The following is a 24,712-nucleotide window of genomic DNA, read 5'->3' as shown; positions in this document are numbered from 1 at the left end:
GTTGAGATAACTTCGGATAAATTACAGGCCATGCCCTTCAAAATGTGATGAATCTGAATATGAGGTATCAGATTATAACATACATCAAAAGAAGGGAAAAAAAAAAAAAGCAACATCCTAAGACAAATTTCGTTCAATTCATTGTCAAATGCCAATACCATTACCTGCATAAAACAAGCTTTAACTAGAGCTAGAGTTCATTCTGAACTGTAGTACTACGTCTAAGAGGTCTAGATCAATCTACAATCCATCTGGTAAACTAGGCAGCCAACTAATCAACTTAAAAATACATCTCAACATTCTCTCTCTTTTTTTTTTGGCAGATACATCTCAACATTCTCAAATAGATTTAGGAATAAGAAAATCCATATCATTCTTCGAGAGACCAAATGCTCGCGTAGCCTCTCATCTTTGTGGAAAATGAAATGCATACATGAAAAAAATACTGCAGACTCCATTTGGTTTAATTTTAGTAATAGCCGTACACATCGTCGTAGGACACCAACCCTAAGTCCTCCATCTCATGCACATCGTCCCAGGGAGCAAAAGACACATCACACATACCATCCTGATCACCATCTTCATCATACTCATCCATCTCGCCAAAACCCCAGGCCCAGAAGCTGGAGGAACCAGGGTAGAAATCAACACTCTCCTTCACCTTACCACTGCCATCCACAACCAGAGGTCCTACTACCTGCAACTTTGAGCGATCCTTGAGGTACTTTTCATTAATTTTCACGCTCCAACAACCTCTAATATCAAGCAACTCAAGCTCACGACAGCTTTTGAGGATCCGAACAGCACCATCTGTTGTGATATTCAGGTAGGCCAGCTCTAGGTGCTTGAGCTGTGGCATAGTAGCAGATATAGCATATGCTTCGTCATCTTTCATTATTGCGGCTACATCCCAAGGATGCATGTTCCTCTGCAAGCAAGTAAGGAGTTTGCAGTTCTTTCCAAATGCCTCTAGAGCTGGAGCTCCAATTTTGGTGCAGTAGCTCAAATCTAAGCAAGTGAGGCTAGAAAGCTTCACAGCAACTTGTTCCACCATCGAGCCACTTATTTCACTTCCTGGAAGCCGTAGAATCTGAAGGCACTTGGCACTTGCAATACATAAAAATTGAGATTAGAAAGCAGAAAACTTGAAAGTATGTAGTACTAGTAATCTAGTATTCAGATCATTCAATTTTGTTGAATTTCATAGCACACATTTTATTTTGAGTATAGGATATATAGTACTAGTAATCTAGTATATGACACATTATATATCATTTATCAAGCTAAATTATTTTTCTTCTATCAAGTTACAAACTACAAAGAATCCGAAAAGAGAAAACATTAAACCCCCCCACCCCCCCCCCCCCCTCTTCTAATAGCGATTAATTTCAAGTTTCAGCAGCTCAAAGCTAGATCCAAACAAGCAAAGGACCATGCATAATTCGGATATTAAAAGTTCTCCCACTTTCTAACCACACAGCACAAACAGACCATAATCAGGAAAAAAAACAACAGAAATGACCTAGTTATACCACCCCAACAATCAAATGTAAAACGAAAACCATGTGCCAACCACGTACAAATCTTCAAAGTACTACCTCACACGTCCAATGTACCACCAAAAAACAAGATTGACAATTCTATTCTAGATCAACTAGGATCGGAATTCCTCATCACTTCTCATGCATCTAAGCTAGAACTTCCTCATTGCATATGTTTAAGTATGTGAAATCCATCACAATTCCAAGTAACAAATGAACAAAAGTCGCTTATCACAATCTTTGTCCTCAATAAGACATGGGAATAAAATAATCTAGTCTAAATCAATTTCCATACCAATCAAAGGAAAATAAATTAAACCTATGCTAAAGACATAAAAATAGAACTTTGATCAGTAGTAATTCAGTATAATTTAATGGAAATAGAAAAATATGTCCTCTTACTTATCAGCAATTAAGGATAAACTCATTTCGGATGCCAAACCATAAACACAAAGCTTACGCAACGAGCCACAGCTCCTTCCAATCAGCAACAAAAGGATCCGATCAAGGCTATCAGGCCTTCGATATCGACTCCAGTCCTCGATATCGATCTCCTGCCAACAATAAGGGCCTCGTACCGCCTTTGCCCATGATTTGCACACACTTGGGACTACATTCAATATCTCATCAAGTGGTAACCTTTGGAATATCAAACCTAATGTGTCTGGAATTAGTTCATCCCATGGCCTAACATTAGGGTCATCATCTTCCATTTTATCCTTCCTGCCAACAAATAAATTGAAATTTTTGAAACATATATATTTGAAGGAATTAATGGGATTTATAACAGTATCACAAAATCAATCTTATATTAAAGTATATCTTTGACATTTATCACCATAACAAAATATTTATTGTCATGATATGATCAGTAACAATTTAATGCAATTTATTCATTTGATTTCATGAATCATTTTATCACAAAAAGTGAAAAAGAGCAAATTTCATTTGACCCCTTTACAGATTATTGAAATGGGTATGTTCAATAAAAAGCAAAGATAAGAACTTTAACAAACATGGAATTAAACCATCAATACAAAACAGAATAATGATTTGTGAATTTTAGTTATCACAGATATAAAAATGGGATCTTTTCTTCTAAATTTATACAAATCCGGGAAGAAAAAAAAAATCAATGGAAATTTAGAAATGACAACAATTAAAAAATCATTAAATAGGCAATAAAATTAAAATCAAGAAGGGAAGTTATGATCAGAAAGAATTAATATACATACTTTTAAAAGTGCATGTAATAAGATTGAATCAAATAGAAGAATTGAATTATACCTGAATTATGAAGTAGATGATCAAATTTGTAAATTGGGTTTGATAAAATAAGAGAGAGAAAACAGAGAAGGGGATCACTCGTTAGAAGTAGTTAAAAATTACCGAAAATTTTGGGAATTGCTGAAAAAAAAAAAGAAAGAAAAAAAAAGAGCGGTATAGTAGTAACTTTAGTTGGCCTATCAAATGTTGCGTAACCCAATTGAGAAGCCCGGGCCCGATGATAACTGTGTGCATGTTATCCACTTGTAGCTCTCTACTTGTCTATTATCACCTCTTAAAGTAGTCCATTCACAATTTTTGATAAGTCTAAGCTAATCCATTGTTTTGGATGATTACAATTTACAATGTAGTGTTAGTGTCTTACCAACTTTAGTTGATCTTATTAATTTGTGTGTAAACCTATTTTGAAGCTGAAATTATCTAAACTTATTTGTCAATCGGGTGAATTTATTCACCCGATTTTATTTATTTGAGCTTGTTAGATCTTGTTAAAATTTATTTAGTTATTATTTGAGCTTGTGTAATTTTTATGAGAGCTTATTTTCTGAAGTTATCTTATCTGAACTTATGAGACGTAAATTAAGTGAAAAAAAAGTGAATATAACATAAGCTAAACTTATTTTATCTAAAAGAAGTCAAAATGATGTTAAATTATGATGAACTAAACATATCAAAAGACTCTTGTATTATTCATCTTATTTTCAATTTAATTGTATATATTAAAATAAAATTAAAGTTCAGATTAGAATTTAAAAATCTACAATACTAAAAATAATTAAGTAAAAGGCTAATAAGTTCATATCACGGTACTAAAGATTAGATCAACAATTCCAGCTAAAGAAGAAAGATTGTTGTAACTCTAAAAAAACCCTAGCCTCCTTTTCTCTCTTCTCTCTCCTAAACCTAGTCTCCATTATTAATTTTAAGGGGCTTCCATCGGATTTTACCGGTGGAAAGCCCCAATCTTTATTTTCTTTAAGCTTTTTAATTTGTTTTAGGTTACAATAATGTCTCCCTCGAAAGAAAGGGTTTATCTCCTTCGAAACACAAGGTTTTTTCGATATCCTTCGAAAGACAAGGTTTTTCGTACTCCTTCGAAAGACAAGGTTTTATTTGTGCTTAATTTGGTCTCCGGTTGTGCGGGGCTACTATTGATTGTGGCTCGGATTCGGGTTACGGAATCAACACAAGAATTTACTTTCTCACAAAATTGCGAATCGACGACGGATCCACTCAAAAAGTTGTATGAGACAACGAATCGAGAATATGCCGAATTGTTATATTTATGTATTTGGATTCTTAGCCCTTCCCCGATTAATTCTTGTTTGATTTTGTTAAATTCGTTTTCATTATCGTTCATTGTCAATTGTAGATGTCGTATGACTTACATTAATGAAATTTAGTGTACTTTAGGACTTTTTTAAAAAAAAAAAAAAAAAAAAGAAATACTGTTGTAAGTTGCATCTTGTGTAGGTTCATTAGCCTATACTCTAGTTAGGCTAGATCCATAGCTAAGCCCATTGACTATGTGTAGTATTAAAATTTTAAAATGGGTGGCCCAAATCCATGTGTCACTCATGTGTCTTAATAAAATTTCACCTTTTTAAGGGAAGTAAAATTTTACTTAAATTAACATATTTTGTAGTGTATATATATTATGTTTTTTGAAAATAATGTGATCCATAGTTAATAAGCATAATAACATACTGTGTCGTGTTTTGGTCGAGTAGTGATACCAGATGACTAGATACAAAGACATCTCTATTGTTGACCACCACTAGCCATCTAGCCTAGCTCCCAACCCCCAAAAAATCACAAAATGGTTAGGCAAAGGCCAAGTGATTATTATTGTATGTTAAGTTTATAATGTTTGGTAGGTGAGGGATGAATGGTCCCGGGTGATTATTGCCAAAAACACTTGAGATAAACTTAATCCAAACTCTATCATAATTCATAACCACTTGGCAAATGCATGTTTTATTAAGAGACATAACCAATGTAGACATCAATCATGCATTTATATTGACAAAGAACATAAATGATAGGTTGTTCGTCGTACTAGTTTCAAGACCCAAAATTGTCATTGCATCAAGTGAATTCATTCATTTCAATCAGTCCCAGTCAAGCTTCTTATATTCTGTTTCATAAAATCATCTTCCATTAAAACATACAAACAAAGAGATAGAGATTAGAGAGTGTATGTGATATTGTGTTTGTTGTTGTTACTTGTTACAATAAATATGAGACTTTTAAGAACTTTACTTATTTTTGGCTGCTTCTTATTTCAGCTTCTACTTTTTTTGGTTTCTTTGGGCAATTGTACCTTTTCTTTCTCCCCCTTTTGTTTTTGGGTTTTTGTTTTTGTTTTTGTAAACTGTTAAAATAAATTGTACACGATAGTTACTACTTCGTATATACGGAGTAATAGACAAACACCTCAAGATTTCTTTTGCCTTTCTTACTACAGTATATCACTAATTCTCCTGTATTAAAATATAGTCAAAGTTATTTCTTTTTAGTAGTATACCAATTACCAATCTTTAAACTAGGATAGATGTTGCATGGTTAATTGGTTATGGACTTATGGTGCAACTATTATGGTACAACCTCATTGATTATTGAGCAATCTTACACCAAGTTGCATGTCAATCGGTACTATTTCATTACACATTTAAATCTCTACGGTTATTTTTAACCATAATTTAGTACGGAGTATATTCTTTTCATGAAAATTACAAATACATATTCTTTTTTATAAAATCACATGTGTCCTTTTTCTTTATAAGTACATCTACATGTATCCAAAATTTTGAAATTCACTTTATATCCTTTTATTCGGTCCACTTTTTTTTTTCTAACATTATGCATATATAATCTACGCCCACACGGCCACACACAAAATGTAGTAGGATCTCCAATTCTCCACAACATACGATTTTGATTCAACAATCAAATCACTTCTCCGTCACACTTACAAATGCACAACTTTAAACATTTCACTCCCAAAATCTTCCCCAAAGTCAAAAATAAAATTTAGAAAACCTTTAAAAATGACACAATGAAAGGCCCCAAAACCCTCTGAGAGGATTCCCTGTGATATTGTTTCCCTACACTCGTCTTGTTCCTTTCATTGCTCTCTTTCTCTCTCTTCTCCCCACATTCAGTAGTCCTCATTAAGGCCAGACCATTCCTTTCAACCCCCATTCTTTTTCACTTCTTCTTTCCCATTCCTTCCTTCCTTCCTTCCTTCATTCATTATTACTGAGTACTAGTGTACTACTACCCCCATCATTACATACCTCCTTTTATTTCATCTGCTTCTTCCTTTTTTTACCATCAAATTTTTCATATTTTTTAACTGGGTTGAATGTTTCATGGTGAATTCTTCAAAACCCAGATTCTTTAATGGCCTTCAATTATTCATCCTTCCTCTACTATTATTACATCCTCTTAATCTTCACTATTCCCCTGTTTTCTTCCCCTGTTTCTGCCTCTGATCAAACAAGGGTAATTTTGTAATTCCACTTTTTACTCTACCTGTTTTATTATACTATTATATGGTTTTTATGTGTATAATGTAATAATATATGTGACATGATTGAATAATGAACAGGGGGTATTATGTGAAGAGAAAACGAGATTAGGTTCAACACCACCAAGTTGCTACAACAAGTGTAATCAGTGCCACCCTTGTAAGGCGGTCCAAGTACCAACATTGCCGAGTCTTGACCGAGTCGAACCACCTCGAACGAGTCAACCGCCGAGTTCTGAGTTGGAGTTGTCTTATTGGGATAACAACAGGTACTCCAATTACAAGCCTTTGGGTTGGAAGTGCCGTTGTAGAAACAATTTTTATAACCCTTAATTTTAATTAATTATTACATGCAATCATTAGATTAGTACATAAATTACAACATTAACACCAATGCTTAACTTTTGTACCAGTAACACTTTTCTTGTTCATTTTTTTTGGATGTTAATTTATTAGTGGTTTAGTTGGTAGGGGTACTTAGCTTGTGTAAATGGACTTCATAAAAATAGTCTATTTAGATTTTGAAGACAAGCATAGGTTTAGATTTAGGGTATGCATGATTTTGTACAAAAGTGAGACTTTAATTTGGTTTTGATTGTATATACTTGGTATATCATCATCCTGTTTAATAATGTTGTTGGTATGTATACAGCATACTTCCTTCTTTTTAAATGGTTATGTTCTTGATTTCATTAAAAAGTGCGAATATGTTTAATATATTGTATTGGTCAAAACTGTTAAATGGTATTACATTAGTTTCATAATAATTAACATGTTTAATATATTGTATTGGTCAAAACTGTTCCTTTATTTGTACTTAAGTTTGCCTATTATTTAAATCTTCAATGAATCATGATCCTTGATTGAAGATTAGGGTTTGGACAATACATGTGTGAAAGTAATTTAGATTTTTGGAGTGAAGTTATTTGTAGATTATTTGTGTTACGAGTATGTACACACTTTTGTATACAATAATGTTCTTATTACGAGTAATTTAGAATGATCTGACTCTACGAGTAAACATACATGTACGAATAAATAAGAAAGAAAGCAATGCAATGGTAAAAGATTAATCTTGGAGAAAAGTTGCATTATTATAATTTGGATAGTAGAATAGGAGTATAAATTATGTTTTCATGTGTTTAATTGTCCTAATAATGATTTTTTCACCTTGTTCATTCATCCGTATTGTACTAAAATTACTAAAGTATGAATGTATTTTCAGAAAATAAAAATGTGACTTTTAATTTCAGATGATGATAACATAACTTAAGTAGATAATTTAAGTTAGGATTCTTTATAACATTTCTTCCCATGTTATATTCTTGCATGTTTAGTATAGACAACTTCTTGTCAATATCAAGTCATATTCTCTTGTGGCATCAGATAAATAAAACAAGTACTGAAGTAGAAGTTAGAGAGTCCAGCAGTTGAAAATCAAAGCTTTTGCTTAGATTCCTTTCAGTAAAGAAAATGAAAGAAAGATAAATTCACTTAAAGAGTGCAAAACAATCACTGTTCCTAAATAAATTTATACAAGTGTTAAAAATTCTTTCAAAAAAAGTTAAAAAATTGAGTTTCTTGATTAAGTAAAAGTGATACAGCAGTCAGAACTCAGGACGACAACAAACATGAAAGATGGTTAATTTTTGTACGTAGTATTCACGCCCTTGGGATTTGCAGAATCGAAGCTTTTGGTGTCATGTGAGGCTTGATGAATGTGTCATCACCATCACCATTTCAGCATTTGCGCTTCCTCCTCGGTTCTTCCTTCCTGCATCATGCCCACACACTGTTCCTAATTTGACTAGTGTAATGTGTGCTCGTAACTAGAGTTGATCATGCATGGTCCGACCTAGCCTAATATATTTGTGTTGCCTTTGTCAGGCATTTTTTCCGGCTAAGGGTCGAGTTGCTATGTTGCAAGCATCCTTTGTTTCCGTTTTTAACTGGCATGGCCTGGGTACAGATTTGGATTGACACAATATATGACGGGCTACATTTAATAATTTAGATTTAGTTTGTTTAACTAATGACTTTTCTAGTCTAGTATGCGTGTAGTCTAATTTGAGATGTATGACCCGGGAGATCTTCATTGAGGCTCATAAAGGCTTTGTCTCCATTTAGTTATGTAAGACAAACATGTTATATACACTGATTAAATATTCATTTTTCTGAATAAATAGTGAAGGTTTGAATTTCACTTTAGGGTCTAAGAGCCATCATCTTCAGGGCCACTAAGATGAACATCTCCTATATGTCCTGGGTAGGAGTGAACTCAATTTAATTCAGGATGCTCATTTAATTAGCAGAATAGACTAGGCCACACGTTAAGGGGTCATACATATATTATACTAACGTGTTTCACGTACTATATATGAACGAATGATCAATCAATACTACAAGTATATACTACGTCTTTTTTTATTAAGACAAAATATATACTACATACTTTGTAATAATACGAGTAGTTATTAAAGATAATACGTTCAAAAAACAAACAAATGGTGGCAGCCAAGAACTATTACGGATAACAAAGAAACAAAAGAAGCATGATGAATAAAAATCATAATTGCAGTACTTTATTATGACTACATATACGGAGTAACTTATTTTTACTGTATATATATAGTGGTACTCTGAATCAATATTACAACCATAGAATAGAATGACTAAGCTAGTATGAAGAAGTGTATTCATTGATTCGTAAAATCGTAATTTAGAAGACTTGGTGAGGCCAGCAATAATTTGGCAGGCGTGAATGCTGAATCATCTGCAAAAATTAATCAGTTGAAGAAGTTATTGATATGATTGTGATACTTCAAACAATTGCATCAAACTTCTTGTTTTTATTTGACTCTGGTAGTTGACATGCATTTATGACATTTTTCAACATACATAAACATTGTGATTTGTGTTCAACACTCAAGTTCTCCGAGTTACTTTTGGTCCAATCTTTTTTGCCACACTTGCTACGTACGCACTATATTTCATCGAAATTCATGTATGTACTTTTTTTTTTCAATAATTAAATTCATTAGGCTATATTGTACGAGTATTGCTTTCATCTTAAGATAGGTGATGACTTTTGGTTTGTGGGGTTTTGCATATATGCTTTGTGAATCGTGATAATACTATTAGTCGTTGAATTGACTAAAAATCTTAACATGATTGAAATTGTGAACTTAATGCACAATAGACTTCATCTTCATAAATAAGTGGTGCACATGATATACTATACTTGTGATTCTTGTGTAAAATTCAATTGAATGATGAGTACTCCTAGACATATAAAAGGCATCTAGATTCTAGATTTATTTTACTTATTTATGACATATTCCTTATTTATAAAAGGCATCTAGATTCTAGAGTTATTTTACTTATTTATTGAATGATTAGTACTCCTAGACATATAATTGGATTTTAAGACACATTATTAAAATATTATATCTTCAATTTCATACACGTATAAATTATAAAAAGTTGATATTAATTAAAAATACAATGAGACAAACAGAGCAAAATTCCACGTGACTAGGAGTTGTTATTCTATTACCTTTTATAGAATAACAAGAATTCATGGTAAAAGTTCTTAAAGTTTAACTCAAATTTTAGCAACGAGACATAATAGGGATGAAGAGAGTAACCACAAGGCCAACACATGAATACATGATATGTGAGGCACGCAAGTGAGTCATCACATGCCGCACATAATACTCTATCCGTTTCGTAATAATCGTGACTTTTGCATTATTTTTATTCATATACTTTATTGGGCCCATCCAAAGGCTCCTATCACAGCAAGCTTGACTACCAATGCGGGCAATGCCTGGAAGGGTAGGGGATGAGATTTGTGCTTGATGAGAATCGAACTTCGTACTTCAAGAATTCGAAGCAACCTATGGGCCACTGCTTCATTAAGAGGTCTTTCTCTAATAACAAGTCTACTAAAACAAGACGATTTACAAAAATATGGCTCGTTTGAAACTTAGGGCCTGTTCTCATTGACTGAACTCAGCGGAACTGAATTGAACTGAGCTGAATATTTTATAAGAGAAGGAAATTAGGAATTGAACTAAACTAAATTTCAACTGAAAATACCCTTAATTATTTCAATCCATCCAATTTTACTGTTGTCCAAATAGGTTCGAAAATACATTTGTGTGAATTTTGTAAACGATGAGCGAAAAAAATCGGCGGCAACGAAAAAAAAACAAATAAAGAAAAAACCCTTATCCAATATACTCCCTCCATTTTGAGTGTGCAATTGAAAAAAAAGATTAGGATGGCGTTGAGCGCTTCATCTTCAATGGCGGCCCAATTTCACACGCTTCCAAACTCCCACCACCATCACCGCCTTCTTCTCTCCTCGCCGCCGCTCTCCTCCGCCGCATTCATCTCTCGCTCTAATGGCTTCCAACTCTCTCTTCCACTTCGCCCTAGAAACCCTAAAAACCGCACCATTTCAAAATCATCATCATCATCAGTTGTTAAAGCATCTGCAAATTCTTTGGTAGCATTGATTTTTGATTGCGATGGTGTAATCTTAGAGTCTGAGGACTTGCATCGTCAAGCTTATAACGATGCTTTCGCTTTCTTCAATGTTCGTTGCCCTTCTTCTTCTTTGGATGGACCTCTTGATTGGGATATCGAGTTTTATGATGTTCTTCAGAATCAAATTGGTGGTGGAAAACCTAAAATGCGTTGGTATTTTTCTATTTTGTATTCTTCAATCTTTTATTTTCTGAATTTTAATCATACGTGTTATATAATCTATGCAATTGACTGATTACTTGAAAGTTTGAAATTACTCTACTGATTAATGATAGAGCGGGTAAGTGTTCCCTTTGTTCGGAATTAATATTCGTAGTCGGGTTGATAGCGTAGATTGAACCAGTAATGTGGCAACTAAATTAAGATTTAGAGAGTAGAAAAAGTATTGGGGTTTCTACGTATTGTTTAGGCTTTAGAGGAATCGCCATAATTGTTGAACTTATACAAATTTTTAATGATAGTCTAGTTGTCTACATACATACTCCCTCGGTTCAGAATTAAAATCGAGTTCTAATAAAGTAGTAACGTGACAACTAAATTCAGATTGAGACCATACGAAAAAAAGGTATCGACTATGGTTTGGAATTTAGAGATAGGGCCAAGGACCATAATTTCTCTTTGTAGGATTAAGGCCATATCCATTCAATTACGGTGGAATTCTTGCAATTTCATAGTGTAATTTTGGATGGCTTCTCTTTGTTCAAAACCTTAATGTTGGTGGTTGCAATGCAAATTTGGAAGTTTTCTAAAACTTAGCATTGATGTTATAGTGTATGCTACAGAGTAATTCTTCTAGAAAATTTTATGTTTTGGTTGAGGTAAAGCCAATAACATTATATTGCAAAATTTGAGGATTTTGACTTCTGTACAGTATCCTCATCTTCGAGCAAATCACATTCAATTTTCTCTTTTTTTGTGAAATTCAGTTTTATTTTGCAATTTTATACTTGCTATTTAACTGTTTTTATTGGCAATCAAATGAAAGATGATGGCAAGAGTAGAGCTTTAAGGTGAATTGGTGAAAGTTTTATCTGACAGATCGGTAGCTAAGTGAATCAAAAAATTGTGGAAGGTGATTAATATTGCTGCTAATAGCTAGTATTGTTAGTGCTGTTTCTCGATGCTGAACTACATAAAAACTTTGTGCCTTTAATTTTGTCGTCTCTTTCTTAACTTTTTATGTATGTTCTGTTACTGTATGAGTGATTATATCTTAGCATGCACCCTATCCTTTATACTGTTTTTTTTTTTTTTTTTTTAATTTTTTATTTTATTTTGTAAATCTTGTTTTGGTTTTTATGGTCAACCAGTATGATTAGTAGATATTCATTCATAACAAGGTATATGTTGTCCTGCCTGTCATTTAGGACAGTAAGTTGTTTTCATGTTGCTTCACTGATTGTTCAGAAATCAACTGCAAGGTACTTCAAGGAGCACGGGTGGCCAACTTCGACGATTTTTGAGACACCTCCAGAAAATGATACTGATAGATCAAAATTGATAGATATCATTCAGGTTCTTGTATTATCTATATAGTGTTGCTCCTTTTAGTACAGTGATTTTCTCAATTACTAGCTGGTATAGTAGGTCATCAATATCATGTACTTGTATTCATGTTGACCTGTTTGGATTTTACTGATTAGGATTACTAAGACCAGGGAGCCTTGCTGATTCTGCTTATAGTTTTGTAGGATTGGAAAACAGAAAGGTACCAAGAAATTATCAAGTCTGGTTCTGTAAGTCTTTTTCTTCTTATAAATAATTATCTGTGCTATCTTTTTTCTCCATTTCATTGAAGACTAGATTATTGCCCTCAAATAAAACTACTATTTTCTATCAGGTGCAACCGAGACCTGGAGTTTTGAGATTGATGGATGAAGCTAAGGCTGCTGTAAGTTAAAATTTTAATATACTCTACTAATACAGCAATGTATGTACATGGGTGTATTACATTTCTTGAATTGTGACTTAAATCATGTTGCCAGTCCTTACAACTAGATCGTCTAGATGTATCTGATTCATATTTTTCTTATGACATACTCTGTAATGCCTTTTCTTCTTGGAATGACTATGCTATTGTGTTTCATGGATGTGCTGGGCCATTTGGTTTCACGTTTGCAGGGTAAGAAGCTAGCTGTGTGCTCTGCTGCAACCAAAAGTTCAGTTATACTCACTCTTGAGAGTCTAATAGGACTAGTAAGTTCATTCTCTCATTTGAAAAAGAAGCTATCAGTTCCTGTCCAATCTGCTCAACTTACTTTTCTCTATTCACAGGATCGCTTCCATGGTCTTGATTGCTTTCTTGCAGGTTTGTTGAATATTTGTCACATTTTTGAATATTGATATCAGATTACAAACTGATAATGTTGAGCTGTAGGATTATAAACTGGCAGTCTTGTTAATTTATCCTTAGGGTCTGAAATTTCAGTTTTCTGTATTGCAGGCGATGATGTCAAAGAAAAGAAACCTGATCCATCAATTTATCTTGCTGCTGCCAAGGTAGATCAATTTAGCACACTTACATTCGTTGCATGCTTTGTAGCTTTATTCATCTGTGGCTCAATTAATCATATGATATCTTTGGGTCCTAAATGTTGCAGAAGCTAGGTGTGTCGGTGGACGACTGTTTGGTAGTGGAAGATAGTGTCATTGGCCTCAAGGTACACCACAATACCACATTACTATTAAAAGCAAACAAATATTGGAAACCTGGAGATTTCGTATATGTGAATTTGACACTTCCTGTTTGAAAATTTGACAGTTTAGTGCCCATGAATCCATGCCTCTTCTTTTTAAAATTTGTAATTTTAAATAGATTTTAGAAGTCCTGATAATGGCCTAGACAGGGGAGAATAAAATTTGATTAAAGCTATGGTGAAATAACTGGAAGATATTGGACGGAGCTTGAAATCACAAATATAGAAGTCATGCTCAAATTCTCAATGTTCTTACAATACAAAATTACAAAACCAAATAGCTATGGATATTTACTGTTAACCAATATTTCTTCAGCAATGCATTGAAAATTAACAACAATACTTTAAATACAAATAGAGATCTATAGACTCTAAGAGCTATACATGGTTTCTATTATTTGCATGAATTTTTTATTTTTTATTTTTTATTTTTTTTTTTTTTTTTTTTTTTTTTTTGCAAACTGATCAGTCTCAATATGCTTTCCTTTAAAGGAGTTCAAAATTACAAACTATTTGAGATCTGAATAGTAGACCAAATTATCTTAGGAAAGAGTGACACTTGCATTACTCTGTTTTGATATACATCTGATCTGGCTGTTCAAATGTATCTAGAAACTTGATATGCTGTTTCTCAACACTTAATATTTTCTGGATCTATTTAGCATTTTGAAAATACATTAGAATGTTAGAGCTCCTTCATTTTCACTGCTGACTGTGGTACGCAAAAGTTTAACTTAGGATAAACCTACCTTTACTTGTAGGCTGCAACAAAGGCTGGAATGCCCTGTGTAATAACCTACACAACATCCACAGCTACCCAGGTCAGTTAGTTGCTTTAGTTAAAAGTAAAAAATATGGAATCCTCATTTTGAAAAGATAATTTTTTCTGTCTCACAGGAGAATATTAGTCTTTCTGATTAACTGCAAGTACAATAAAATGATTTAACTTCGTATTAAATGATGACCCCCATTGCAGGATTTTACAGATGCAATTGCAACTTACCCTGACTTGAGTTCTGTAAGGTAGGGTGTGCGTATGAAATCTGATTAAATCGAGTGTGTAACAAGTTTCTTCGACACTCATGAATATAACGTGTCCCATACTTGCAGATTGAGTGATTTGGAGGCACTGCTGCAAAATGTAGTTGCCGCAGGCTAGCTAAGTAAAGAAAGGGCTCGGAAACTGTACATAATGTGCAGGACTGCAGGGTTATCACCTTACAGAAGTTGATGTTGAAATTCCAATTCATTATACACCGCAATTTAATCGTGTAAGATGTAAAAAACGGTGGTGTAATTATTGTGTTAATCCAAATGTTGTTCATTTTACTGGTATGTTGCTGCTACCAGCTTTTTTCTTATACTGTATTTTTTTACCTTTTAATTTTCGGTTCTTTTTGATGATTCCCTTAGATCTGCAGGTACCATATGCTGGGTAGTATTACTTTATGTGAGATTTTTTTTCATTTTTAATCTGGATAGAGAGAGGTGGCAGCAGTATAACTTATGCCGTAGTCCGTAGTCCATGGGCACATGAGACGCCTTACATTTAGGATATGAAAGGTTGACCATCATCAAATGCAGGGTATATTATTATCAAGGGCAAAAGATTTCTAATTTCTAAACCACATTTGTTGTCTTTCCTTGTGCATGAAAGGAGTGTACAATTGTTCATCATCGCTTTATGGGTACTTCTAAATACTGTAATTGCTTTTAAATACTGTGATTTCTTCTCGGTGATTAGTGAATAATTAGTCGTAGTTTATGTGTTAATGTAATTGGTTGCGTTTTGTTTGTCGATTTTGTTTTGCTCTGATTGGTTAGTGTATTATTATATGTGGTTAGCCTTAAATTTAAGTTGGCTAATGATCATTTTAGCGATAGTAAATAATGATGCTAGCATAGAGGCCAGTGTGGGCAGCAAGATGGCTTTGTTTATTACTTCATTCCTCCGTTTTCTTTTAGATGCAACACACCCTTTAGCGCAGTAATTAAGAAAGATGAGGTTTACATGATATAATAAACTTTAAAATAGGATGAGTGGTTGTTAGGAGTGTAATTTAATAGGCCATGTGCTTTAAATAAGGGATATAGTATAGTTTTTTCCCTAAAGTAACTTTCCTTTTATAGTGTGTTGTAAGTATTGTGACATTTCCTTTTTAGGGAAGTGTTGCAAGTAAAAGAAAACGGAGGAAATATTACACTGGATGGCACACAGAAAGCACATGATGTGAATATTGCTGAGAATTCTACTAACTGTACTGATGAGCTAGATAAACCTCAACAGAATTTAGAATTGACTGCCGGTTTGGAAGATGCCAATTTGGGTCAATTGTTATGATTATTGTGTAATTAGTCAATGTTATATGCGTAGATTATTTCTATTGTTTTATTGGTAACGAAGTTAGGTATAGTTGTTAGCATTGATCAATGATGAAATTTGATGGAATAGATTGTTATGCTAAGAAATTAATTAATGTAATATATAGGTGTGTTGATTAATGTGTATTGTGTTATGTATTACTAAAGTGATTGAAAGGATTAAGTTGTAGTTTCTTATACTTTAATTATATTAACTATATTAATTATGGAAATAATAAAGTTGTCGCTATTATTGTTATTAAATTGTTTTGAAAGAGTTATAAAAGGCTATTACCATTTTAATAGTTATAATGATTTAATAATTAATAATAAGGGTAAAAGAATTGTTTATTATTTTTTTGGGATTTTGTTAAAGAACAATGGTTTATCAAAAAAGTTAAAGAAAAAATCCCTTAAAAAAAAGGAAACATTTCTAGCTATGATAATTTAAGTTTTATTTAACAATAAGAATAAGACATCTTGTAGATTTCTTTGGATACTTTATAATCTAACTTTTTGGAAAATGAAAATGAAATAAATTGCAAATATTTGTAAATAGGTATAGAGGCAAAGGATCTTGTAGATAACCATATCATTATCACTTTCCCTCCTATGTTCCCTTTCTCCTTCCTTAACTAATGGTACAACAAAATTTACATAGATACTCCATAACCCCCCTCCTCATAGTTCTTATCCTCACCCTTTTTCATCTTCCTTTACATTTTCACACTTTACTTATATGGTTTTACAATATTTAGAATCTTTTAAAAATTGTACCGGGCCATTTACCTAATCCTTGATTACATACTAAAGATGGTCCTCGATTTATAGAGTTTTTCATCTATCCTTTCTCTTTTCCGGAAGCTCTCGCAATTTTTATTTCTTCACTTTCACATTCTTAATTCCTCTTCATTTCTCTCTTCCATAGCCTTTAAGTCTCTTCGTTAATTAAACACTAAGAATGGTCTTTTGAATTAGTGTTTCTAATCTTCTCCTTTCTTTATTACCCTAAAACATCTCCTAGTCTCTCTCTTTCTCGTTATCTTCCCCTTAAACATGGCTTTGCCCCTACTCATTCTAATTTTAAAATGGATTTTAAAAATTATAGGTCGCACTTGCTCCCTTCTCACTTAATCCTTCCTTTATTGGCTCAAACTCTCACACTTTCTTTCATCATGCTTTCCTATATATTCTTTCCTATCCATGTTCCATCCTCTAAAAAGCTTTGAAAAATATATGTCACACTTGCTCCTTTTTCCGTTGACCCCTCTCTCTCTCTCTCTCTCTCTCTCCCTCTCTTTTCCCCTCGGTCCCTCTCTTTTTCGGCTTCACTCTATCTCCATCTTTCTTACGACCTCCCTTTCTTGCTTTCTTTCTTTCATGGCCTTTCTATCTCTTCCTTTCCCCCTTTCTCTCTCCCGATCGACCCCTTTTCTTTCCTTTCTTTGATTATGATTGTAATCTTAAAAAATAGTCTATTTTTAATTAAAGTGTTTTTCATCTCTTTCTCCTTTCTTGAATCCCCTTCTTTTATTCTTTCTTCATTTTCACATTCCTGATTTCTCTTATTTATCTCCTTTGTGGCGGTTGTGTCTCTTCTACAATTAGTGCGCGATCCCCCAATTTGGCAATTTCTAATTTTGTTATAATTATATATTAGATAATATCATGTGTTTTGATTATTAATAATGTAGTAGTACGCAGTCCCCCGTTTATTAGTGAAATTTAATTCATCATAATTACATATATTAATTATTATTACTAAATTGATGGAAAGATTTAAGTTGTAGTTTCTTATGCTCTAATTATAATAACTATGTTAATAATGACAATAATAAATTTATTTCTGTTATTATTATTAAATTGAGTTTTGACTATTAGCATTTTAATAGTATGATAGTTATAAAAGAATTATTTAGTATTTTTTGGGCTTTTGTTAAACAACAATGGTATTTTTTTAAAAAAAAAGGTACAAAAAAACTTACGTTTAAAACAAGTAAAATTCTTCTAGCTATAATTATCTAAGTGTTAAAATTAAGGATAAGATATCCTGTAGATTTATTTGGATACTTTGTAACTTAATTTTTTTGTAAAAAGAAAACGAAATAAATTGCAAATATCTTTAAAAGGTTTAGGGGTAAAAAGATATCATAAATAACCATTATCACTCTCCTTAGTTTGCTTTCTCCCACCTTCCTTATCTAATGATATAGTAAATTACAAAGCTAATCCATACTTTCCACCCCCTTCTCAGTTACCCTCCTCACCCTTTTCCATCTTTTCTTTATATTTTAACGACACTTGATTTGTATGGTTTTAGAATCTTTTCAAAAAGTTACAATGAACCAAATCTTTGATTAGATACTAAATATATGGTCCTCTAAAGAATTCTTCATCTATCTATTTCTCTTTCTTAGAAGTCCGATCCCTCATGATTTTTGTTTTTTTCATTTCACATTCCTAATTTCTCTCCATTTCCTTCCATCGTAGCTTTTAAGTCTCATTCACAATCAAACACTAAGAATGGTTTCTAGAAATACTTCTCACCTCTTCCTTTTTCCATTGCCCTATCTCTCTCTCTCTCTCTCTCTCTCTCTCTCTCTCCCCCCCCCCTAATCTTGTCCTCCTGCTCCCTGTTATGTGTTTTAATGGATTTTGACAATTATAGGTCGTACTTGCTCCCCCCTTACTTAATCCTTCCTTAATGGCTCATATTCTTTCTATCACTTTTTTTTTATTCCTTTGGATCCTTATTACATCCTGTAAAAAGCTATGAAAATTATAGGTTGCACTTGCTTCTTTTTCCCCCTTTTGTCCCGCGATCCCTCTGATTTTTCTCTCTCGTATTATTTGTATCTCTAATTTTCTTCCAACGTCCCTCTCTTGATTTTGTTCTCTCCTGGTCCTTCTCTCTATCCTTCTCCCTCTTTATCACTCAATGTCTTTATTGATCACTTTCTTTCTTTATTGCGTTATTTTTTTCTCTTTCAATCCCTTCTTCTCTCATCACCTGGCCCTATTTCTCTTTCTTTCCTTCATTCCATCGTACTCTCCAACCCTCCTAGCCATCCCTCTTTTTTCTTTCTCTATCTTTTACCGGCTCCTTTACCTTCTCTCCTCTCACTCATCTCCTTCCCATCCTTTTTTTCTCTCACATTTTCTCTTGCCCCCTCCCTCTCTCTCAACCCCTTTCCTTTCTCAGCATGCCCTCTCTTCTCCTGACATGCCCTCTCTCTCTTTCGACATGTCATCTCTATCATTCATTACTCCTCTTTCAAACCATTTTTTTCTTGATTTCCTCTCATTAGGTCCCTTTCTCTCTCTCCCTCCCATTCTCTTCTTTCTCTATCTATCTATTTCTCTCACTCTTTTTCTCTCCATTTTATTCTCCTAATGTATCTTCCTCCTTTTCTCCCTCTCTTCTTCCCTCGTCTTTTGCTCTCTCCCCCTCCTCCTGCTTTCCTCCCCATCTTCTCTCTCTCTCTCTCTCTCTCTCTCTCTCTCTCTCTCTCTAAAGTATGGGTTTACAAACATAATTAAAAATCCTCATGAATTCTCTATATTTTAACAATTGACTTTTATGGTTTTACAAAATTTAAAACTAAAGTCTTATTTACTACTCCTTGATTACATACTAATAAGATGGTTTTCTAAAGACTTTTGCATCTATCTCTTTCTTCTTCGTTGATGAAGTCCTTTACCATTTTTTTCTCATGCATTTCATAATCTTTTTTTTTCTCCATTTCCTCCTCCGTCTCTTCTAATTTTCAAAGTCTCTTTCACAATTATGCACTAAAAATGGTCTCTTGAAGTGTTTCTCATCTCTTCATTCCTCTATTTCCTTGAAACCTCTTTTTCTCTTTGTCCCTTTATCCCTTAATCTTGTCTATCTACTCCCTCTTTTTTATAATGACATTTAAATTATAGATTGCACACTTGCACCTGTTCTCCTATTACTCGTTCTTTCCTTTAAACTCTTTAGTTGTCTCTCGCTTTCTTTCTTTTTTACATGATCCTTCTTGTCCCAGGCTCGTAAGTTCTATCCTTTTAAGGCTTTAAAAATTATAAGTTGCACTTGCTCCTTCTCCCCCGAGGCCTTTTTTTTGCACTCTCTCCCACGTACGATCCCCTCTATTTATCCTAGTTTCTCTCAATCTCCATCTTTCTTTTGGCTTTTCTTTCTCTCATTTTCTTTTGGCCCTTCTCTCTCCCTCGACCTATCTCTCTCCATCTCACTCTATTCTCTATCCCGATCCCTCTCTCCCTCTGTGTATATATTTCTTTTATATCTTTCTCTTTAAATTAGACCCTTACCTCTATCTCTCTCTTTTTGTATCCCAGCCTCTTTCTCTCCCTTTCTCTTCTTCGTCTCCTCTCCCCTTCCCCTCACTTTTTTCTAAGTCCCATCCCTCTCTTGGTCTGCCCTCTTTCTCTCTTTTTTAACTTACCCATTCTCATTCTCCCTTGCCCTCGATCTTTCTCTTTATCAACCGTTCTTTCTTCTTCCCCCTTTCTGTAGACGCATCTCTCTCTTAGATGCTCTCTCTCCTTCCCCTCGCCCCCCCCCCCTCTAAAACTATATACTACTAAGGTTGTGTAAAATTAAAATAAAAACACGTATTCATGAAACTAACTTGATTCTACCATAATTTTGAATTTTAATTTTAAAGGTGCTTCTAAGTAGTTTACTTTCTCATGATTGATGAAAACGTGCGTTGCACGTGGTACCAAGGTATCACTAAATTTTTAATGTGTAACGATTTGTTTATAAGTGTAGTTAATTAATTGTGAGTTTTTTTTTTTTTTTTTTTTTTTTTTTTTTTTTTTTTTTTGTGGTAACTGGCACTTTATAATTGTAGGCATGGTAAATGAAAATGCAGCAATTTTTGTAATGGAAATGTAGGGAAAGCCAAAAATAAATAAAAAAATAAAATAAAACAAAACAACTGCATAGAAAATTACTTCAATACCCAATTTTAACATTTCTACAATATTGTTCTAGACACGTAAAGTTGAATGATACATCCAAATCAGAGGCAAACTTTCATACCCAATAATTATTAATACCTATAAACAAAAAATATGTTTGGTTTTAATAAACTTGATGCTTCTAATTCCTTTTACCATCATATCAGCAAAGAAAGAAAGAAAGTACAAAATATTGTAAAATGACATCAGCAAAGCAATAACATCAGAAATGTTCTTCTCCCTTTGGTTGCTCTGGTGGAGTCGGAGGTTCTGCCTTTGGTTGCTCACGTTTTGTAACTTGGTGCACCCTTTGAACCACCTAAGTATTCTCAATGCTACTTGGGTCTTTGACAAAAGGCAAGAACGAATGGCCATCTCGAATTTTAGATTTCTGATCCCTTTCTATATTTTTCTTCTCTATTCCCTATCAGTTTAACATAGCCAATGAACAAGTATCAAGCCAGACGTTGCAATTAGGCTTTGATAATTTTATTATATCTGATATGAGTAAATATTTAATCCCTTATTTCTACAATAAAATGTAGAGATTGCCTGAACTAAAAAGTTTCGAGTCTAGAAAAAAAAATGAATAACGAATCTGAAAGAATTCACTTACATTAGCTACATTCTCCTTATAGCTATGAGCAACGACCCTCTTACATGCTGAAAACCAGTTTCCTTTCTTCCCCATTTTGCTAACATTACTATGTTCAACTTGCTGCACAACATAAGATAATGAATCTTAGTCAGAAATTAGAATCATTATATTGATTTTAGTTTGGGGAAGCCCTGAGTAATTGCTTGCATGCTGTCAAACCTATTTCAGGGCACATTTCAACTAATAAGACTTCAAATTCGGACAATTTCCAGCAAAAGCAATTAAACTGTTGTCGATAATAGGACACTGGTTTAAGTCAACATATGAGTTTCATTCTAATAGCAAAAGGAATAAACATAAAATCAATCCAAAAAATTATCAATAATTAATAAATTGAGAATATAAATCACAAGCAATGCAAATTCATAAATACCAAAACAAAGAAAACAGAATAAACACAAAAAAATTAGAAAAACAGAAAAATTAAATCAATCTTGTAAATTAAGACCAATAAATTTAACTGAGAACATAAATTACATACAATGGAAATTCATAGAAATCAAAGCAATTAAAAAGGATAGTAAGGAACTAAATAAAAAATCAGAATACTAAATGAAAAAGAAAATAAAAAGGAGATAGTGAAAACAGGTATACATTATACTTTTAAAAAGGAAAAATCAGAATACTAACATAAAAAAATCATATAATTTCTGAAAAATAAGCAACCAAATGAACTAAAAAAAAAAAAAAAAAAAGAAAATGGAGCTTGCTGTTGCTACTTGCTAGTGACATTTCGGATTGACAATGCTCCTTCTCTCTTTCCCTTCTTTCTCTCGCATTGTTACCGTCACATTTTCCCTCTCTCCCTCTAACCCTTTTGTTCCCTCATCATCAGCTCCTCTCTTACCTCCTCTTGCTCCTATTCTTCTCTCCTTTTAACTCTTCTATTGTGATCTTGATAATTCAGTTCGTCCTCACTCTTCGTCACTCCTTTTTTCTATAGCTCCTCTCATTTATCTAATGTGGTTATTAAGATATTCTCTTTTTACTAATATATATTTATGTCATATCATTGAAAAAATATCTTAATAACCATGACCATATAATATCTTTTCAATGACATGAAAAAGGATACAGTAGGAGGAGAGAGCAAAAGACGAAGGAAGAAGAGAGGGAGAAAAAGAGGAAGAACATGCTCCATTAGCAGACTTAGTTAGAATTGGTGCCAGGACTTAGACTAATATCTTTATCTGTTACTTTGCTTCAGGACTTATTCAATCTTCTTCAGTTCATTTTTTATTAGTTTTCATAGTGCTGTGAAGAACATGCTTCATTAGCAGACTTAGTTAGAATTGGTGCTAAAGTTTAGTGCATGAGTAAGAGATTTGAACCAATATCATTTCCTTTCCTCAAAGCTTTTCAGGGCAGTGATAAGATACCTTGCAATGTCGGAGCTCAACATCTATAAATCAAAAATTGATTATAAAACTGATTTTACCAAGTGCACACAAAATGGGTACATGGAAATTGAACATTAAGTTTGATAGTTCTCCTGATCAGTGAACACTTTGACCATTATCAAAACCTAGTCCATACAAAATACCAGCATATTTCTCCATGGATCCACTGAAGAAATTGTCCTTCAACTTCCTGAATGTACAAGATGTAAGCAAACTATCAGAACCTGCCTGGTGACACACACCAACCCTTTCGACCTCCAACAACTCGGCGAGCTTGTTCAAGCCACCGTGTAAGCTGTTACAAAACTTCATGAGGTGCTTAATATCATAAACGGTAGGGAAATAGGTCTTGATCATCTCAAAGAACTCCTGCTGGGTGTCAGGGAGGTTGCGACAAGTGAGGAGCTTAAGCAAGTAACCAAAATCATAACCACTATGGAAAGTGACCCAATGAACATTATAGTTCAAAACAACACCAGAAGACATCAAAAGTTCACCAAACCTCTTGGCATCAATAATAAGCTCTATCTTCTCATTCCTTCCCTGTTAAAAATAATGCAAGCCCCAAGAAATAATAAGCAGGGATATGGAAGCTAATACAAATATTTCCCAATCACTAACACCGACGACTAAATTATAACTAATCAATTTAGAGAGATTAATCCCTGAGTTGACCCTTGACAGCTTGATTAAAGAAACTAATGACAATATAACAACAATAATCATGAAATCAAATTATGCCAAATTCCAATTAATTAAACTAAAATAAAACAAAACAATCAATTTAATTGCAAAAAATACAGAAAATTTCACCCATATCCATGCTCATAACAAGGTAAATTAAAGATAAGGGTTAGAACACCATCGAAAACCCAACCATCCTATTCTTCGCCGGAAACATTAGCGGATTCCAACTCATCTCCGGCAACAACTTCCGAATTCGAAAGGCGACGGTCACTGGTTAATCAAAGCATCGGGTGTCTCAAATACCGGCATCGTCTGTTTCGACGGAAAACCGACATCTTTCGCAGAACAGTTGGTCACATACAAATTTTGAGTTTCGAGCCTCGAAAGATCTAATTAACAAAGCTGCAACATAATTTGATATTTTAGATTGATAATGGAAAAGAGATTCGGGTGAACAAATGAATATCCGACAATTCAATTAATTTGATATTTTACATTGAAGAAAAACTTACAAAAGAATTGAAGCCATACGAATTGGTACTTCGAGAAGCAAATTAGTGGAAGGCATGATTGATTGCTAGCTTGCTTTGCTTTGCTCTGATTCGATTGAAGAAAGTCTAGAGCAGTTGAAGAAGAACTCTTCAATTGAGGAGAGAGAAAAGTGAAAGAAGAGAGAGCAAACACATGGACACCAAGCAACGAAGGAAACTGAAAAGCCAATCCTACCCCTGAAATTTTGGTGCTCCAGTAAGGGAGACAAAGGGCAAAGGCGGTATTCCTCTGTTCCTAAGGAACAGTAAATTTGAAGCAAAACTTGTGCTACAGTAAGGTGCTTCGGGACTTTTATAAGAGCTAAGGATTATGCATTTGGATATACGGAGTATTTGGATTTAAAACCATCATGCCTATACTCCATATATTCCTCTTAAAACTTTGTGCGGATGCTAGTGTACTGTTTCATTTTTTTTTTCTTAATGAATATTATTTTAACAAAGTTGTTAGGAAAAAGGGTGTAATTGTGTTTGATT

At 33.5% G+C, this 24,712-nt stretch overlaps 3 protein-coding genes across 3 annotated transcripts; 1 reads left to right on the top strand and 2 right to left on the bottom strand.

The window, feature by feature from the left end:
- Window positions 1-17: 17 nt before the first annotated feature.
- Window positions 18-3,097, bottom strand: LOC110682234 (F-box protein FBW2-like). The gene is made up of 3 exons (XM_021858516.1): window positions 2,829-3,097; window positions 1,944-2,264; window positions 18-1,106 (listed from the first exon to the last, which is right to left on the bottom strand). The coding sequence occupies exons 2-3, from the start codon at window positions 2,252-2,254 to the stop codon at window positions 470-472; spliced, it is 948 nt and encodes a 315-aa protein (XP_021714208.1). The 5' UTR covers window positions 2,255-2,264; window positions 2,829-3,097; the 3' UTR covers window positions 18-469.
- Window positions 3,098-10,421: 7,324 nt separating this feature from the next.
- Window positions 10,422-14,994, top strand: LOC110682230 (haloacid dehalogenase-like hydrolase domain-containing protein At4g39970). The gene is made up of 11 exons (XM_021858503.1): window positions 10,422-11,067; window positions 12,336-12,429; window positions 12,606-12,650; window positions 12,755-12,805; window positions 13,036-13,110; window positions 13,189-13,222; window positions 13,358-13,413; window positions 13,515-13,574; window positions 14,372-14,431; window positions 14,587-14,633; window positions 14,721-14,994. Exons 1-11 carry the CDS (start codon window positions 10,646-10,648, stop codon window positions 14,767-14,769), a joined length of 993 nt encoding a protein of 330 aa, XP_021714195.1. The 5' UTR covers window positions 10,422-10,645; the 3' UTR covers window positions 14,770-14,994.
- Window positions 14,995-22,941: 7,947 nt separating this feature from the next.
- On the bottom strand, window positions 22,942-24,532 carry LOC110682229 (probable CCR4-associated factor 1 homolog 7). The gene is made up of 3 exons (XM_021858502.1): window positions 24,197-24,532; window positions 23,875-24,086; window positions 22,942-23,540 (listed from the first exon to the last, which is right to left on the bottom strand). Exons 2-3 carry the CDS (start codon window positions 23,914-23,916, stop codon window positions 23,094-23,096), a joined length of 489 nt encoding a protein of 162 aa, XP_021714194.1. The 5' UTR covers window positions 23,917-24,086; window positions 24,197-24,532; the 3' UTR covers window positions 22,942-23,093.
- Between the last annotated feature and the right edge of the window lie 180 nt (window positions 24,533-24,712).

Source organism: Chenopodium quinoa, unplaced genomic scaffold (genome assembly GCF_001683475.1).
Source record: "Chenopodium quinoa cultivar QQ74 unplaced genomic scaffold, ASM168347v1, whole genome shotgun sequence".
NCBI classification, from domain to species: domain Eukaryota; kingdom Viridiplantae; phylum Streptophyta; class Magnoliopsida; order Caryophyllales; family Amaranthaceae; genus Chenopodium; species Chenopodium quinoa.
This window is presented reverse-complemented; position numbering and strand designations above follow the sequence as displayed.

Excerpts from the sequence above, each read along its gene's own strand:
- LOC110682234 (XM_021858516.1), bottom strand. The coding sequence starts at position 2,254 with ATGGAAGATGATGACCCTAATGTTAGGCCATGGGATGAACTAATTCCA. Across the intron at positions 1,107-1,943 it reads TTATCCTTAATTGCTGATAA|TGCCAAGTGCCTTCAGATTC; the intron begins GTAAGAGGACAT and ends ATGTATTGCAAG.
- LOC110682230 (XM_021858503.1), top strand. The coding sequence starts at position 10,646 with ATGGCGTTGAGCGCTTCATCTTCAATGGCGGCCCAATTTCACACGCTT. Across the intron at positions 12,430-12,605 it reads AATTGATAGATATCATTCAG|GATTGGAAAACAGAAAGGTA; the intron begins GTTCTTGTATTA and ends ATAGTTTTGTAG. Across the intron at positions 13,575-14,371 it reads ATAGTGTCATTGGCCTCAAG|GCTGCAACAAAGGCTGGAAT; the intron begins GTACACCACAAT and ends CTTTACTTGTAG.
- LOC110682229 (XM_021858502.1), bottom strand. The coding sequence starts at position 23,916 with ATGAGTTGGAATCCGCTAATGTTTCCGGCGAAGAATAGGATG. Across the intron at positions 23,541-23,874 it reads TTCCGGCGAAGAATAGGATG|GGAAGGAATGAGAAGATAGA; the intron begins GTTGGGTTTTCG and ends TATTTTTAACAG.